This window comes from Lipophrys pholis (genome assembly GCF_963383615.2).
Source record: "Lipophrys pholis genome assembly, chromosome: 11".
Lineage (NCBI taxonomy): Eukaryota > Metazoa > Chordata > Actinopteri > Blenniiformes > Blenniidae > Lipophrys > Lipophrys pholis.
This window is the reverse complement of record NC_137631.1, coordinates 12,006,485-12,024,703: the sequence shown is the minus strand read 5'-3', so window position 1 is coordinate 12,024,703 and position 18,219 is coordinate 12,006,485. Positions and strand designations below refer to the sequence as shown.

The 18,219-nt window shown below is 39.7% G+C and overlaps 1 protein-coding gene across 1 annotated transcript; it reads left to right on the top strand.

Moving 5' to 3' along the window:
- Positions 1 to 7,936: 7,936 nt before the first annotated feature.
- avpr1aa (arginine vasopressin receptor 1Aa) lies at positions 7,937 to 11,264 on the top strand. The gene is made up of 2 exons (XM_080476040.1): positions 7,937 to 8,993; positions 9,655 to 11,264. The coding sequence occupies exons 1-2, from the start codon at positions 8,045 to 8,047 to the stop codon at positions 9,933 to 9,935; spliced, it is 1,230 nt and encodes a 409-aa protein (XP_080332166.1). The 5' UTR covers positions 7,937 to 8,044; the 3' UTR covers positions 9,936 to 11,264.
- The last annotated feature ends 6,955 nt before the right edge of the window (positions 11,265 to 18,219 follow it).

Sequence of the window (18,219 nt, the reverse complement as noted above, 5' to 3'; positions counted from 1 at the left end):
TGACTGTAATACGACCCGGGGCAGCCTGCGAGCACTCAGGTGTTTTTTTTAAATTAAAAAGCTTTTCATGAATACCCTGAAAGATCAAGGTTCAGTTTTTTCCTTTTGGGATGACGTGAGAATAGTTCAAGTTTGATGAAAAGCTTTTCTCTTCAAACAGCTTCAGCTTTTTGACCGATCAATGTGTCTTCCAGAGAAATATAGAGGGAGTTTTATTCAGACGGAGCAAAACGTGATCCTTCTGCAGAACACATGTTTGTGAAGAGAGAAAGGAAGTATAGCGACACAGCAAACACAAAACAACAAATAGTGGACAAAGTATTACTTGTAGGAGCGGGTCAACTACAATATATCCAACAATTAATCAGACACACTTGATAGTTCAGTCAATTTAGAACACTGATGTTTCTTTCTGGTAATTGCAAATCAGTTTAAGCCCTTGTGGGCGATGTGTGCTGGAAATAACATGTGAACGGACAACAACCTTTCAGAGAGATGGCTCTGTGGTCTCCTGTATGTGGGAAACCATTCTTCCTTTTATGTGGTTCTTAAATAGCTTTCTTTGTCATATTTATTTAAGTTTTTCCTGAGAACAAAACTGTTTTCATGTTTACTACATATCTTCAAAACAGTGTCGAGTCAGTCCCATCGTCCTTTCTCATCTAATTCTGTAAACAGAGATGAGGAAACTGCTGAAAGGAATCCTGTTTCCTGAAAGATGTTTTGAATGTTGATGAGCCACTGATCACTGGCCTCCTCACCTCTGTGGTCAAGTGCCCTAAAGCTCCCCACAGCAGGAGGATATAGATGTCACAGATTAAATCCCAGCTGCAGGCTGCCACTTCCTATAAATCTGAAGAAGAAATGAAAGAACAATATAAAGGCATGATTTAGATCAGTTTTTCCCACCCAAAGTTTCACCATTATATGTATGTGAAATACAAATCCTTTATTATATTTTGTAGCATGAGTTCCTTTTCACTAAGGATAAATCCTTTGGGTCTAATCATCATCTCGAGGTGTTTGGTGGATATCAGACTTTCATTTGACAGTTTTTCGCACCAAACAATGCATTCAGTTCTAATTTTGTCCATTGCTTCAATTAATCTATATTCCATGCACTCTCTTGTTTTCGATTCCTCTTTCTCTGTAGCCAGAAGCCTGGACCACAACCTAGTTACAATGTTAACATGCAAATGCAGCGCTTCCTCAGATAGAGTTTATATATTTCACATGGTATATGTGGCACCTGTGATACATTATTTGCTTCAATGTATGGCTCATTGTTGTTTCGACATTTGCAAATCAAAGACCAGAACTTGTGAGGTTTGTCCTCTGAGGATGGATTATGTTGGTTCCCAATAAAGTTGTACGCATACTATATAATACAGGGCACAAATGTATATTTTGCTGTGTCCTGTTATCATTAGTTCATCCACTTTTGATATAACCCAACATATTTCAACATTTTCTGTCAGGGAGATATTTTGAGGGGAAAGAGATATACAGTAATATGTTTTATACCTGATTAGATTCAGTATATTTTTTTAGATTTATAATAAATACATTATCTAAAAATTCAATTAAAATGACTACAAATGTGCTACTAATTTCCAGTGGATCCTGCATAAAACGAACAGCCAGTCATTAAACAATTTAACCCAAAGTTTACACTCAGCCGGGGAAAAATAAAATGGCCTTGAAGATCCATGTGAGTGTGTGTTAATTCATGGTCAAGGATGGCTGGTGCCAATCCCAGCTTGCATTATGCAGAAGGCAGGGTGCACCCAAATACAGATCACTATGTCCACCAAAGGGCTTAAACAGGGAGGAACTTTTCGGCACTCAACCTTAATAGCATGTTTATTGACCATTGGATAAAACTCTAGTACTGACAATGCAGGAACATGGAAATCATGCAGTTTCCACACAGAAAGGCTCAAAACTGGGAATCAACGTGGTTTAATCGGGCTGTGAGGCGGGAGTGCTGACCACTACAACACTGTAGTACACAGACTTGGTTTTGCTTGATCCAGCACACCTGTCGTAGTGTGTGATAGTGCAAGAGGAACAACAAACTCCCATTTCTGAGTGATTTCATATCAAAGGAACAATATTACCCCTTGCAATGAGGTGATAAGACCCGTTGAAAGGTCGTCATTACATCGTGATGAGTTCTCCTTTATTGTTGGTTAGACCAACATCCAGGGTGGATTCTGACAGCAGGGTGAGCAGCAGAACCACTCTCATCTTGCCAATGTTAACAGGAAAAGGTCATTCAGCTTTGGAGCTCTTAAAATATAATGACACTAAAACTATATTCATTAAACTGTGTCAGCAGAAACACTTAATAAATATTTTTATGTCTGTATGGAAAGTGAACAGAATTACATAACAGTAACATCTATCAAGCACTTACAATTTTTTTTTTTTTTTTGCGTGGGCCTTTGACTTACTCTGTTGAAGAACCACCATAAATACTGGCTTACTGGCAGCAGTTGCAGACACAGCTGTGGTAAAGGAGGAAAGATAGCAATGCAACAAAAATGACAAGGTACGTGAACCTTCTGCTCCATAATTATTATGCCAAATATTCTATATGAATGCAATTTCCCTGAAAGTGGTTACTACTTATATTCCAGGGTCTTGTCTTCCTGTCAAATGCAGTCCATCCATCCATCCATCCATCCATCCATCCATCCATCCATCCATCCATCCATCCATCCATCCATCAAATCAAGTTGATTTAGATCTGAAATCAGTATAATCCTTTGCGTTCCTCACTGTACATTCATAGTGAGTGAACATCCACTGGACTTTGAAGATTTCACTCCTTCCTGGTGTTTCCTTCATTGCTTTTGTGTTTTGTCATAACTTCCATTACTACCAAAAATCACAATCAATATATTCAACCCTTTATAGAGCACAAACTAATAGATATTTTCTATATACTGGTGGTTTTGATGTGTGTTTAATATTATATTTTATACTGTACTCATTTTTTGTAAACTGTTCATAGTTCAAGCTGTTTTTTCCGAATATTAAAAAAGAAAAAAAAAGAAAATGAAACATCTGTATGTTGAAAAATCTATCTGAAGAAAGTGATTTCCAACTCAAGTAGCTGCACTTGAGTTCATTATGGCTTATATGTGGGTTCAAGTTGCATAACAAATATGTACTTGGTCCAGATTCTCATGATTATAAACCTCAATGTCTTGTTTACTGAAGCACTGATTTATTATCTGGCCTGAGGCTGGAGCAGAACATCTAAAGGTACATATAAACTTACGTAATAAGTGCATTATCTGTAGCCTCTGTGGAGATCCTGCTCATTGTCATAAGTTTCACCATAAAGTAAGCAGATAATTAAATCTTCTGTTTGATGTGTTGTTCGTTGGACTGCAGTCGTCCAGGAGACAAACTCATCTGAGGTTTTATGAACACTGTAAAGAAAAACTATGATAAGCATCTAAATCAGAAGGTACAGGCCAATAAAGTTTTTTTTTCTTTTAAGACTTCTTGCCTATTCAAATGCTCCATTTTGATGTAAGTGTGTGTCAGAGTCATGGCGAGTGCCAAACAGGGAGCCTGACGGACTCAGAGGGTATTATAATGCATGAGGTGTTGGAGATATAAGCCAGACAGAACATACTATAAGGCGGCTCGTTAGAGCAGACAGCCTTTTCATGCCTGAAATGACTTTTGTCTGTGACATATGATTGCATGTGCAAAGCTACAAAGCTTCTGTTCTTTGATTTAGCAGAATTACAGGATAAAGGGAAAAAAAAAAGTAGTCTCTTGAGAAAATGAAAACAAAACGAGATTAAAAAAAGATCGTTCCTAAATGCCAAACTTTTATTATGCCAATACAACACAATTATATTTGAATACTTGATAAGGCTTAACACAAAGTTTTATATTGAAGTCATGACTGAACTTAAACTTTTTCACAAGATTTTTTCATCCCAGAATAACAACTCAGTCCCAGTGAGTCTGAGTGGCTTTCACAGAGGAAAAGGGGAACCCCACAGAGATGATTCAGACTGACTGCTCCGGCCATTGGAGACACAACACACATTCCCATGATTCCACAGCACAGACACACGGCCCACAGTTTAGGACAGCCAACTGGGTCTTCATGTTCTGTAGCAAACAAGACAAATCGAGCCTGGAGCTGTAATAACAGCCCAGGACATCTCTGGTGAACGTATTGAAAAACAGAAGATGAGGGTAAACGTGGTTCAGTCCAGCATGAAGGGAGACATCTGTTGTATTGTCCTTGACCCCCCGAGGATCAGACGAGACCAAAGTGGAGGGGAAGGACAGATAGAAATCAGACACATAACAGGACCCCCATGTGAGGAGGCAGGTTAGCTGGTCAACATGAGCCCGCAGCGTCAAAAAGTTCCCTTGCTTTGACTCTGATGGAAAGATTACCAAAGACGGACACACGGGATAATTGAGAAAACTTCATTATACCTCTAAGCCAGTTCAACCAGCCAGCAGGACATTTTGGAGAGCAAGTTGCAGTTTGTCCCGCTCACTGTGGGGCCAATCGGAAATGAAAGAGAGCAGATCTGCACAGAGGATGCTATGCGCGCACAATAAAGATAACTATCCTCACTATCAGCACATGGATCGGATGAGCCAAATAGCTGCCAGACACCCGCAGCCAGTCAGCAATCATGCGCAATGGAAACTGTAATGTGCAATTTGCCTTATAAGTCGATTGGAGTGGCATTCATGGGAGAGTCAGAAGGGAAAACAGAGAGATGCTCAGAGCCGAATGAATGTAGGAGAGACCAAAACAATGAAGGAAAAAAAAAGACAATCATTTGATGCAGTGAAGAAGATGGTGATATCAAAGCCCTCATCCAGAAGTTTAACTCTTGTTGATTCATTTCAAGTTCGACTATTATCGGGACTGTCTTCACCTGCACATTGTGTTCTGATGTGTTCAACGTTTCTACATCATCATCGGTATACTGAATTTATAGTTTTAAAACCTACTCTTTAAACTACTTAACATGGAGGCCATTCAAATGTAAATGTGAAAGCTCTTAGTAATGTACACCAAAAGAGTTTTTTTGTTGTTTTAAATTAAAATGCAAATTTAATAGCTTAATAGGAGGTGGCGTTAAGATGAACAATAATATAAAGTGACAATGTTCTGCTCCACTAGACTTATAAATAGCAACCTAGGTTTGCTTTTGTTCTTTTCACTCATTGAAACCATGCATTTTACTGTTAATTTCTGAGTACCTGGCTGTGTTTGAGCATATTAAAGAGTACCAATACCTTAATAGACTCTAGTTATCCTCGGAAAGGCTTGACATTAGCTAAATGAAATACCTTGAAGAACCATAAACTCAAACAAAAGCGAAGAGAAGTCAAATGAACTTTGAACAAATTAAATAACAAGCAAAACTTTCAACCAATGCTCAAAGTAAAATACCCCAAGGGAAGTTTTCACTTGATTAGAGTCAACGAGAGAGAAAACGAGTCACACTTATTTTAACAGTGATTTGTTTTCAATTAAACATATAGAGTCTGATTGACCAAGATTCTTTATATAGCATGTTAAACTGTATGAATTTGCATGTGCTTTAGGGTTGCTCAAATATAAATAACATGAGTGCAAAAAGAAGCATTCAAATGAGTTGTCTACAAAACAATATAGCTTCTGTGTTCATTTGCTGGTCATCATAGAGAGACCGAATGAAGTTAGGGATTTTGGTCTGAACTTTACGAAAATTATTGAATAAATCAAATAATGACAGCCTAGAAATCTGAATTTGGCAAGAAAAAATGCAACATGAGGGATGTCTTAGTTCAAGGTAAAACACAGAAAATACCTGAGAGAAAAAATCTGCAAGATGTTTTATAAAAGCTGAAGAAGTAACTCCCCTCATAGGAACCGTAGCATATCTTCTGGAAGCTGAGTCGGTTTGCACCACCTTTTGAAAACACATTCATAAACAATGCATTCGCCCATCTTTATATGTGTAATCCTTCAGATCCATGAAGTACACAGTGTAAAGGTTACTCACCCAAAGTGTTCAGTTCACCTCAGTCCTGAAGCACTCCGTCCTTAAATAGCACTTGGTAGGAAAAGGAAGATGAAGGTCTCTCCTCCCTCGTAGCCACTGTTGTAATTTGTGTGTCCTCCACTTCACTCTCCTTGGAGCTGATGATTTCCATCAAGGTGTTAGCTCTCCGTTAGCACTGTAGCTCATCAAGTCCAGTCTATTGGCCCACACATGGTCAAGTGGCTAGTTGAGGTGGGGGCATGCAGTGGCTTCTACAGTATCAGGGCAAATCACATCAAACATCAATATAACTCATATCCATCCATCCATCCATCCATCCATCCATCCATCCATCCATCCATCCATACATACATACATACATACATACATACATACATACATACAACCAAATTGTGGCTTTTATTTTAACACTGTAACTCTTGCTGGTCCAGGTATTTGGACCAGTGGCCATTCAATAGAAAGCTTATTTCACAAACCTGTACTCCATGCAGTGTGACATGTTGGTGTTCACAGTTTTTCAATGTTTTTACAGAACTTAAAAGTTTCTTAATTATTATTTTAATGACTCACATGTACGTGACTCTGTGACTTTGTCGCCTGTGGCTGTGCCTGTGCTGCAATATTTTCAGCAAGAGCTTGCACAAGAACGTCTTTATGTCCCTGCATACTTTTGATGTTGTGATAAACTTTCAAGGAAATTATGTAAGTCTGAGCAACTGGAACAAAATACCACTTAACTTAAACAACCTTTGATGTTACATTTAGCCTCATCATTACATTTTCATATAATGTCTATATAGTGAAATACATTACCAGTGAGTTATTTTACACATTAATTATAGTGAACAAAGTAGCACAGGGGGTTTCATGACTTAAAAAAAGAAAGCTCCCATGTATTATGGGAATATCCTGGAATTTTTGATTTCTAGAGAAAGGTGGCTATACCCTTTTAGGTCTAATTGGAAGGGCACTACCATTTGATCCTGTGGTACATCTACTAAATAATCAATCTCATCATTCCCTCAATGAGAAGTTGGGGGTCAGAATTATGAAAAATACAATTGTAAAGGCATTTGTTATGGCAGATTAAAATTTTTCATTGTTCTAAAATTAAAAACAAATGATTACAAAGATTGTACAGTGTCTGTCATTTTTTTTTAAACTAATTTCACGACAATGTTTGTGAATATTTTCTAAATGTATTGGATATTGAATGTAATAAAAAATGAGGGTATGATTCCAGTAACTTTGGACTCTGGCTGTATTTATATCTCTGCTTACTGTGCTTCAAATGTTTTCAAAACCAGAGTAGTAGTAGTAGTAGTAGTAGTAGTAACAACAACAGTATTTGGTACTCAGATCACTAGGATTTGATAAGTGTGGGTTCTGTGAGGTATTCGCCATAATGCTTTCAAAATATGTAGGTGGCCCAGACTGTCGAGGATGTTGTATGCATGTATGTGTGTTTGTATGTATAATGAAGGGAAGGGCTTGTACACTATAAAAAAAAAAGTATCTGCTTTGACCACGTCCCTGATGGTTGAGGTTTCTGTGTTTTATGTTTTGGAGCTGTGAAACTTCAGAAACAAACATGTATGACGATTTCTAGCATGTTTTACGCATTTTGATATGAAACATGTGAGACTAGTTGTAACTAAAGCTATCATCTGGAACATTAAATTAACAAAGTCTGTTTAATTCGGGATGTAGCTTGTTCATAACACGTCTTTTTTAGGTGAGGGGTGTTTTTTTTGTGCCCAAACTTTTCCCGACAACAAACAACTTTCGGGTGACGTGTTTTTTTGCAGTGCATCCGCTTTACGCACACGTGCTCTGAAATTTGATTCGAGTTTAAAAGGACCCACGAGCAGCAACAAGTCACAGAGCAGCGTGTTTCTCCTCGAGAGAATCAGGTAGAGCCATATACGGACCGGAGAGGCACACCACAGCCCCTCTGGCACTGGATCTGCAAGGGCGCACAGAGGGGCAGTGCCATGCACACTCTTGACAGTGTGCAGTTCCTGAGTGCGGAGAACCGGTCTCTTGATTTCAGTCTCACTAATGACTCAATGATGGGGACTCCTGGAAACAGTAGCTGCAACCCGAACGGGTCCGACCCTTTTGCGCGCAACGATGATGTGGCCCAAATCGAGATCATGGTCCTGAGCATCACCTTCGTGGTCGCTGTGATCGGGAATGTCAGCGTCCTGTTGGCCATGTACAACACCAAGAAGAAGATGTCGCGGATGCACCTTTTCATCAAACACCTCAGCCTGGCTGACCTGGTGGTGGCTTTCTTCCAGGTGCTGCCGCAGCTCTGCTGGGACGTCACTTTCCGCTTCTACGGTCCGGACTTTCTTTGCAGAATAGTGAAGCACCTCCAGGTGATGGGGATGTTTGCGTCCACCTACATGATGGTGATGATGACTCTGGACCGTTACATCGCCATCTGCCACCCGCTGAAAACGCTCCAACAGCCCACCCAGCGTTCGTACATCATGATCGTCTCCACGTGGACGTGCAGCCTGGTGCTCAGCACTCCGCAGTATTTCATCTTCTCTCTGAGCGAGATCAAGAACGGCTCAAAGGTCTACGACTGCTGGGCGCACTTCATCGAGCCGTGGGGCACCAAGGCGTACATCACCTGGATAACTGTGGGCATCTTTCTCGTGCCCGTGATCATTCTCATGATGTGCTACGGCTTCATCTGCCATAGCATATGGAAGAATATCAAGTACAAGAAACGGAAAATGACGGTCGGTGCAGCGAACAAGAATGGCTTGATCGGAAAGAATTCAGTCAGCAGCGTAACAAATATATCAAGAGCCAAACTGAGGACGGTCAAAATGACTTTTGTCATCGTTTTGGCGTACATCGTTTGCTGGGCACCGTTCTTCGTTGTGCAGATGTGGTCTGTGTGGGATGAAAACTCCCATTATGCTGGTAAGTGCTGAAAAAAATTACTTTAATCTTTATTGAATTTCATACTCTGAGACGCTCAAAAAGCTCGGTCGAACAAATAAACAAATGTAATTAATGGCTCGGCACAGTGTGTCCAATTGCGCACAGACTTTACGCACGAACTCAGACAGTTTGCAGAACCACCAAATTTGCATAATTACAATCATTGAATAAAAGTGATGAAAATAACGAATAAAACTCACAAAAGATGATACTTTTACCTATTCCAAGTAATCCAAAGCCATTTCATTGCGATTTCGTTGTGGAGTTTATCTATATGAGGACTTTACATTAAAAAAAAATTCTTTTTTAAATATTGTTTATCAAAAATGTATCTTCCTCTTTAGTGAAAGACAACCACTTTGCTAATAAGAGCAGGGCAAGGGCAATGTCAACATACCAAGCAAACATAACCTCACCACCATCAGGGAAATCATATGAAACAATTTAAAAAAGAAAGTTGTTTTCCAGACTTCCCTTCCTGAATGCATTCATTTACATATTTTCTCCTGTTCAAGGATTAAAAACTCCACATTTGAAGACCATAAGGTATTAAGTTAGACAGGCATTTGAGCAGCCCAGCCTGTGCCAGATGTTGAGCAGATTAATCACCCTTTTCCTCTTTCCTCCCTCTGTTCTCCAGATTCTGAGAACACAGCAGTGACTCTGTCTGCGCTCCTTGCCAGTCTCAACAGCTGCTGTAACCCATGGATATACATGATCTTCAGTGGACACCTCCTCCAGGATTTTGTGCACTGCTTCTCATGCTGGCACAAGATGAACACTGACTTCAGGAAGGAGGACTCAGACAGCAGCATCCGCAGGACAACGCTGCTGACCAAGATGCCCAACCGGAGCCCAACGGGCAGCACTGGAAACTGGAGAGAATTGGACTCGCCCAAAACCTCCATTCAGGCAGAGTGAAGCCACATCTGGCAAAGACATTAAAATGCAAAGCCAGCTCATCTTACCTTTGGCTGACAAGAACTAAACTGTCTCCCAAATATAACAATAATAGAGAAAATCACGTTTTTTGCTAATAAAATACAAAGCTAATTAAAAAAAAACAAAAACAATATGGGCACATATGTGGATTTCTGGAGGGTTGCATAAGCATTAAGACATTGATGCGTAAGCATCAAAACATTGAGAAAGTTATTCATGAAGATTTAAATATGTGACAACCCCCAAGCAGCCCAGCTTCAGTAAAGTTCTTTTTTTTTGTATACTCACAGCATTATTTCTTTGCTTTTATGAAAGAGCACTTTTTCCAGGAAAAAACTTTTTAATCGTGGTTTTGTCTCCCTGCAGAGCAGCTGAGTGTTTACAAAGATAAATCTCAGGTAGCCACCAGAAATTGTCGGTGGTAGGTAGTGAAAACAAGTCCCCTCTACAACATGTCTTAAAGTAACCAGAGCCAGCACCTCATCCTTTCTGTTCCACTCTCCATTTTGTTGTTTGTCTTACAGTCAAATGTTTGTGGCTTATGTTGCATTTCAATTCCATGTTTTCCTTTGACTTAACACACACACACGCCGAGTCAAATAATTGGGCCCTTGCATGCATCCACATTTATTCTAATTTGTTCAAGGACTTTGTTGCATGGTGTGACAGGCGGTCTTTGGTGTAATGGCTTTAATTTCTGCTCAGCGATGGTGAATGCAATCTCCTCCAATATAATGAGACATGTACACACAGATGGCCAGTCGTGAATGGGTGTGGGGTGGGGGTGGGGTTGGTTGTGGGGGGGGGGGCTTTGATGAAGTGAGACTGACCAGCGTTGGATGAGGATATCTACCTTCCCACAGACTGTTCCTGTGGCTTGTATGAAGAGTTCGGGGGGAGAAACGCGTGCATACCACACAAGGTACGTCACCACTCTTCCTGATTTTCCCGACATCCTGCACCATCGGGGGCTTCGTGTTTTGGCTTCATTTCGGCCCCAAACAAAGCTATTTCCTGCACATTAACCGTGATGGGAAGCACTATAATGGTTGTAAGACACCATACTAACACGTGCTTTGTATCTAAACTGTATATAAATACTGTACATTTTGTGTAAATACATGTGTGTACTGTGCACCTATGCATGTACCAATGCAGAGTATATATGTATTTGTATATACAATGCACTCAAATATCTGTAAATACGAGTAATATATGTAAATCTTGTCAAGTTTTATTTGTCTGTAATGGCTTGTGCACATCTAAAAATCCAAATTTATGTTGAAATACACTTCTTAATGTCATGAGAACCTGTCTTGTTTGGTCTCTTGTTTTCACAATCTCAACACGAAGGATGTCATTTCTTAAAGTTCATGTAGGCTTGTTGCTGCACTACAACAGTGTGTGTGTGTGTGTGTGTGTGTGTGTATGTGTGCGTGCGTGTGTGCTTATGAGGACGTGTTGTTTTTGTTGAAAGTTGAGCAATTTTTGGACTTACATGTTCAGCCAATTTAACCACTCAAAACCTGCCAAACGTGGAAATTACACAACTGTGTGACCTTTGTTTGAAAATAGTGTGAGGAGGATATTCTGTTGGTGGGAGGTTTCTTGTCAACCACTCGCCTTTTCCCGCAAGCCTTAAAGTTAATGGCAGGATAGCTTAATGGTCTCTCACAACAAAGACGTGCCAATATTGCTTTTACCTTAGTAAGCTATAATTCTTCACAATAAAGGGAACATTCAGCAGAATTAGCAAACCAAATAATTGACTGCTGGCCGGTGTTTGGTAGAGCAAGTTTTTGGAAAATCTGTGGATTTGTTCAGTTCCCAAAACAAAGAACATTTGAAAAGATGTGCTTGCTATGGCGGTCTCAAATTCAGAGAAACTGCAATAAAGCTCAATATGACATTCAGGTATTTGGTCGATCCAGGTGAGACATGATTCTTTCAGAGGAAAACATATTTCAATTTAAATGTTTTTTTTATTTGTTTCATTTTTGTGTTCAACCCACAATTGTGACCCCTTCTACACATCCAGAACACATAAAAGTATAAACTGCAGTCCATCTAAAATCTTATTTTAACTCATAAATGAAATAACTCTCTACAGTTACTTAAACCACTCATCCTCCAACTTTTGCTTTTCCACTGCTGCTCAACATGAAATCAACAAGAATTAATTATTGTATATAAACTACATCACCTACCCTTTGGAAAGTCAGGATGTGCGTTAAGAGATACAAGTGGCTTCTCAAAATGCAGACATGCCAATAACTCATTGCTCTTAAAAAGCTGTGAATACGTTGAAAGTTTTTCCAACATTGGCAACTTAAAATATTGACTGAGTATAACTTACTGGTCCAGGTTTTAAAGATCTGTGGATCTGTTTAGTTTCCCATAACCCAGAGGACATTATTATTATTTTCCATTTATGTTTTTCTGTAATGATGAAGCTGATAATTCACAACTCACAGCTTCATCTCACTTCACGTGTCTCCCCACTATTCCATCAGGAAATTAAAAAGTTTGGCAATTCTTTGATTCGACTTTTAGCTTGGAGTGCATGTTATTCGACTAAAAAATGAAAAGTTCAAAAGACCTGACAAGAGAACCTCCACAGATAATAAATTAACATGTTATATCTCATTTACTTAATGAGACATTAAGTAAATGAACATTCAGGCAACAACAGATAAGAAATCAATATCTCTCCACTTTTAAAAGGTAACATATCATCTAAAATAATGTTTATAGCGATCTAGCCACAATATTCCTAATATTCCACAGAAGCGATGCCTGTCCTGGGGTTAGTTTGTTGCTCTAGAGGAAACTTAGTGTTTCTATCTGCATGTACATATCACAGGTAAGGTTTTTCTTATCATCTGAACTAAACTGCAGACGCACACATCTGAGTCAAATCAAACAGCCTAAATCTGACGTCTTGACAGCAGATTATCACATATTTATATAACTTGCATTTCAGCTTTCCATTGGAAATCCAGTGTTTACCTTCAATTACTTTTATTTGACTATTTAAAATGGATGATAATAAACTTGTTTATGGGTTTCTGTTGAAAATCACGTTGTACCTGATGCAGCAATGTGGGCGACATCATCTACATAAATAACAGTGACCTCATTGTATTATTATCTTATTTCAACATCTCTAATACCCTGAAAAGTGATTGCCTTATTGGCTGCTTGTCATAAGTATATTATCTGTAAAGGCCAATATAGCTGTTAATATCGACTGTTTGTTTGAGCAGAGCCACAGGCACTAATTTATATATGTGGAAATATGGGTCAAGACCTGCTGCACAGCGAGTCGATGGGCACGTACACGACGAAGAGGAGACTGAAACGAGCCTCTCTTTTTAACACGTTATGGGAAGCGAATTACTGTAGCACACAGCATCAGTGCCCATCATACCTACAGCGTCAGTGGTGTAGGTATGATGGGCATGTTCAGCACTTTAAGTCTTGCATGCACTCTTGGTCTCATGAGATAAGCCTGTCAAGAAGTAGCGTGCCTCTGTTAAGCTGGGCATGTTATTATGATCTGATCATGGTCATCAGTCACAGTCTGGAGTCTAGACTGCTGAACAAATACTTCAAGAGGGTAATGATTGAGGAAGTTTGAAGACTCCAGCTGGCCTAGCCAGAAAGCAGGAAGATCTCATTTTGAGGATTATGAAAGTAGATGCATCACCGTAACCATCTTTCTTTTTTTGGGGGGGTTTGTTTGCCTGTTTAGTGTTGGATTTGGAGAGACACGTATCGTTCATTCAGTACATGTCTGTCCATGTGAAGGAGAAAAAGAAAAGGCACAAACACTCCATGACAAACTATCATTCATCACATAGATCATTAGATTCCTCTGCTCCTGGAGAACTTGAAAGAAATCCATCACAAAATCAATTTCACCATATTAGGCTTGTCATTCATACGGTACATAGTGAACTACTTCTGAAGATAATTGGATCTGACAGAGGCCTGTGAGAAGCAACAGCAACAACGGATCCCATATCCTTTGTGTGTTTTGTCGATACCTCGGGCAAAGCAGCGGTGGTGATGTCAGCGAGGGGCTTGAGCGAAAGCCGATTCAGCTGCGAAGTGTTGCGGCGCATGAATATGAAAGGTACTTGTTCACTGGATCACGTCAAAAGAATCGTTTCACATGTACTTCCCTCATACATCTCGCAGGCATGAAACGGGATTTCCAGCGTCAGTTTGCAGTTTCTTAGCGAACCCCGGAGCTTCTCATTCGACAAGACAAAACAAAGAAAGAAAACAAGAAAAAAATGAACTTTTTTTTTTAAAAATTAGAAGAAGGAATGCTTAATGGTGTGTTCACGGATGTATTCTTTAGCCAAGAAAAACACAACGGCCGTCTATTGTGTGGGACTAATTCCAAGAAGATACATACTTCCTTTCTGAGGAGGTAAACAACTTCCAGTGTGTGTGTTTCTCCGGGGTCGTGTTTTTTTTCTTAATATCTGGACAATCGCGTGCACAGCTGGCTTCCCTCCACCTGACACCCTGGCCTTTTCTCGGCCCTGTGCAGAAACTGTTATTGTCAGATAAATGTAAACATAACAGGCTGGAGAGAGAAGTCAAACATGTACTGTATGTACGAAGTTGCTATTCTGATAGGAATGTACATTTTTAAGAAACTGGTGGTGTGCTCATTATTATTTTTTGCTGAATTAGACCAGCGTGGGTCGCGGTGAGACAGGGAATTTATTTGAATTCATGCTCCTCTGTCAGCGCTCTGATCAGATGAAAAACATGAAATGAGGCTCACTCAACCTTGCCATGTATCTGTGTCCATTTGTTTCAGGCTCCTTCCTCCTGCCCCATTGTTTCACTTCTGTCGTCCTTGAATGTAACACACATTTCTATTTACTATTGTGTTGTTTAATCACCCCCAGGGGTCACTTCGTGCACACAAACAGCCAGTGAAAAAAAAACAACAAAAAAAAAACTGCAAACACACAAAATGTAGAGTAGGAGTAAACATGTGCAGCACCGCTGGCTGAATAAAGCTAAACTGTGGACAGAAGAGGAATCACTAATAAATAAAATATATCAGCTTAAAGAGTGTCACATTATCAGATTTGCCTGAACAAGAGCTCCATACTGTTTCTATGAACTGTTTTCAGTCTCAACTGTCAGTATATTTCTTGGATCAGCCCACTTTCTATAAGTTATCGTTTCCCAGTAGTGAAGGGCTTAATTCCTGCTATTTGTTTTTTCATGGAAGTCCTTGAAAGACGGAGCAGCGAAAGCTGGAATCCGAATCCAAATGATAAGCATAAAATGAGATTAGCGTAAGGGTAGCTTCTTGTTGTGCTAATAAATAATGAAATTAAATGAAAACAGTGGTGGCCCGGAGTTCAGAGTACAAGCTTGTAAGTATGCCGGTTCAAATCCCCATGCTGACAGGTCACCGCCGGGGCCCTCTGATGAAAACCCCTAGATCACTCAGGAAGGTCATCTGGAGTAAAGAAATTAGGATAAATCAAACATGATCTGCTCTGGAATGCGCCGAAAAACAGATGGAATAAAAACAGATGCCACATAGTGAAACAACAAAAATATGTTTTAGGTTACGTTCACATAATTTATGGAAGATGAATAATTGACTCTGAATTGAAACAACATGCTCAGATATTTCGCCACAACAAATAAAGCATTTCCTCTGTAGTACAACTACTGCTACAATGCAGAAATTCTTGAAGTAAGATCACAGAAGTGAGAATTATTACATAAATGTGATGTTAAGAAATTGCATATGAGTGAATACAGCTTGATAAAACATCTGCAATCAAAGCAAACTGCCTCAGACAAACAAGAACGCATGTAAAATCACAGAGGGCTAACAAATAGAGATATAAAGCTGAATTCCTATTGGCAACAAAAATGAGGCGGGAACAGATTGTAGCTGAGTACGAATAAAATCGCATTGAAAAAAAGTAATAATTTAAGAATAATAACAAAAAATGCTAATTAATTCCAGATGACGTGAGTTTCTGAAATTTATCACTTATACCCCTGCAAATGACTCATCCCCGTATCGTTACCATGCATGATATGTGCTAACCCTGCTTGTTTACAGCCCCAGGGTGCAGCTAATGTTTCTACTGCACCAGGTAAGGTCGGGTCGTGCCGGCTGTCAGAAGATGTCGTAGTCAACAAAGTGCGACAGCCCCGGCACAGAAGTTGTCCTCAAGGCAGACGCTGAAGGGTTGTTAGTTGTGTCAAAAACAATCATGTAATGTGTTTCTCAGTGCCGGCTTAACTGGTACATAATCGTGTGCCGTTTTTTTCATTTGTTGCATGAAAACTGTTTCCCAAGATATCCGTTGGTGATAAACTTAAGGAAATGATTACTCAAGGCTTTGATTAAACATAACAATGGGGCACAGCATGTAGGTGACAACGTCTACTGTTTTATTTCCCCCGAATGAATTCAGAGTTTGATCTTTTTCTGCAAACATCCGTGACAAAACCGGTTACGGACAGAAAAAAAAAAGAAAAAAGAATGAAAAAGTCGGATGTCCACACCTGCAAAACAAACAGGTCCAGAGGGTGTGAATGTATCAATTGTCAGTTTGAGAGAGTGTCAGGAATGATTGCACACCTCCTGTGGGGGACTTCACCAGGGGCACACTGACTTCTTGAGGGACTATGACCTTTCCTCTATGAACTAAACCTCCCATGCTATTTATGATGTGTCACTGGAACTATGAAAACCAAAAACATGGCACGTATTCAGGTTCTGAGAATCCCGGAGAATTCTTGGAGATGTTTGGTTTTCAGTGTTTTTAAAGGAATTTCGTAAGCTTGTATTTCAGTTGACTGTCCTGGTGCACAGCTGTATTGTGTTCACAAACTGAATATTATTGATTTTAATCTCACCACACAATGCAAAAGTGTTGCAGTGTTCACATGATAACATTTGATTAAATTTATTAAATAAGAGTTCATTTGTTAAAGATGGATTTCCTACAACGGAGGAGTGACTCAGAACATTAGGACGAGTGCTGTCCAACACAAGGGTTAAGTGGTTTTGTACTGCTGATTGTTGAAGAGATTATATTGAATATAATAAACAATGTTGTATAACCTCTGAAAAACTTCTCTCAGGCTTACGGATATTTGATGATACTGATGATTTATAGAGGTTTTTTTTTTTTGTTTGTTTGTTTTGAAACTGAATTTTGTTTCTATGCAGAGTTGACATATACTTTGAATATATTAACATTGTAAGAAAACTTGGATTGAAGTCTGAGGGTATCAATAAAGTAACTCACTAAACCGTTGCAGGTACACTCATATTCACACATGTGGGTAATATAAAAACACAAATCAACATCACACTCAGCCAGACAGAGAACACAGGCACACGGGCACAGGGAGAAAAGGCCCCCAAGGGAGTGCTAACCAAAATACCAGCAGGTGGACCACTATGCAATCTGTACCACAAAATATGGCGGCAGGTAAAGAGCTGAAAAATCTCATTACTGGGCAGAGTTTTACTCCACATATAAACTGTCCTTAAGATCAACGTCTCCCATCTGAGAAGTAAGTTATTCATTTTCTTTCTCTGTATGCTTTAAGCCAACTGTTTGTAGATTTTGCGTGTTAACCTCGCACACACAACCTCACAGCTTTCAGCATCTTTTGCACACGATGTCTCAGTCCCATTTCCCAAAGAGCAGGAAAGGTCACATCCTTTGTACTGGTTAATCAAACGGGCGCTCTGATGCAGCACAGCGGGACACGATATAAGGATGGCCTACAGATGACAGACTTGCTGTGAGAATGTACAAACCGTGTGGGAATCAAAGGCGGTGAGATGAGAAGATGCTGGACATGGTATGGAACCTTTCCTCCAGCCGCCGTTCGGCATGGAAAAAAACACCAGCATGTGCAGGGAAAGAAAACATGCATTCGAAATTCCTGCGTCTTCATGCAAAATACACAGCAATGTGTTTAAGTTGTGATAATAAAATCGCGGTGGAGAATTCTTTTCACGCAAAAATGAGCTTTACGATTGGAGATACAAGTGAGTGACACAGAAGCAGCCACCTGGACACAGGAGACACGAGAGCTCCGTCTTTATGGCCGAGTTGTTGCCTGGAAACCAATGATGGGTTAAATTATCTGCGTTGGCAAAGATTAATGAAGTGTCAGCGTCATAAATTACGCCGCTCATGCACGCAGGTCAGAAGAATCATGACCCCGTCTAAGTTTGACA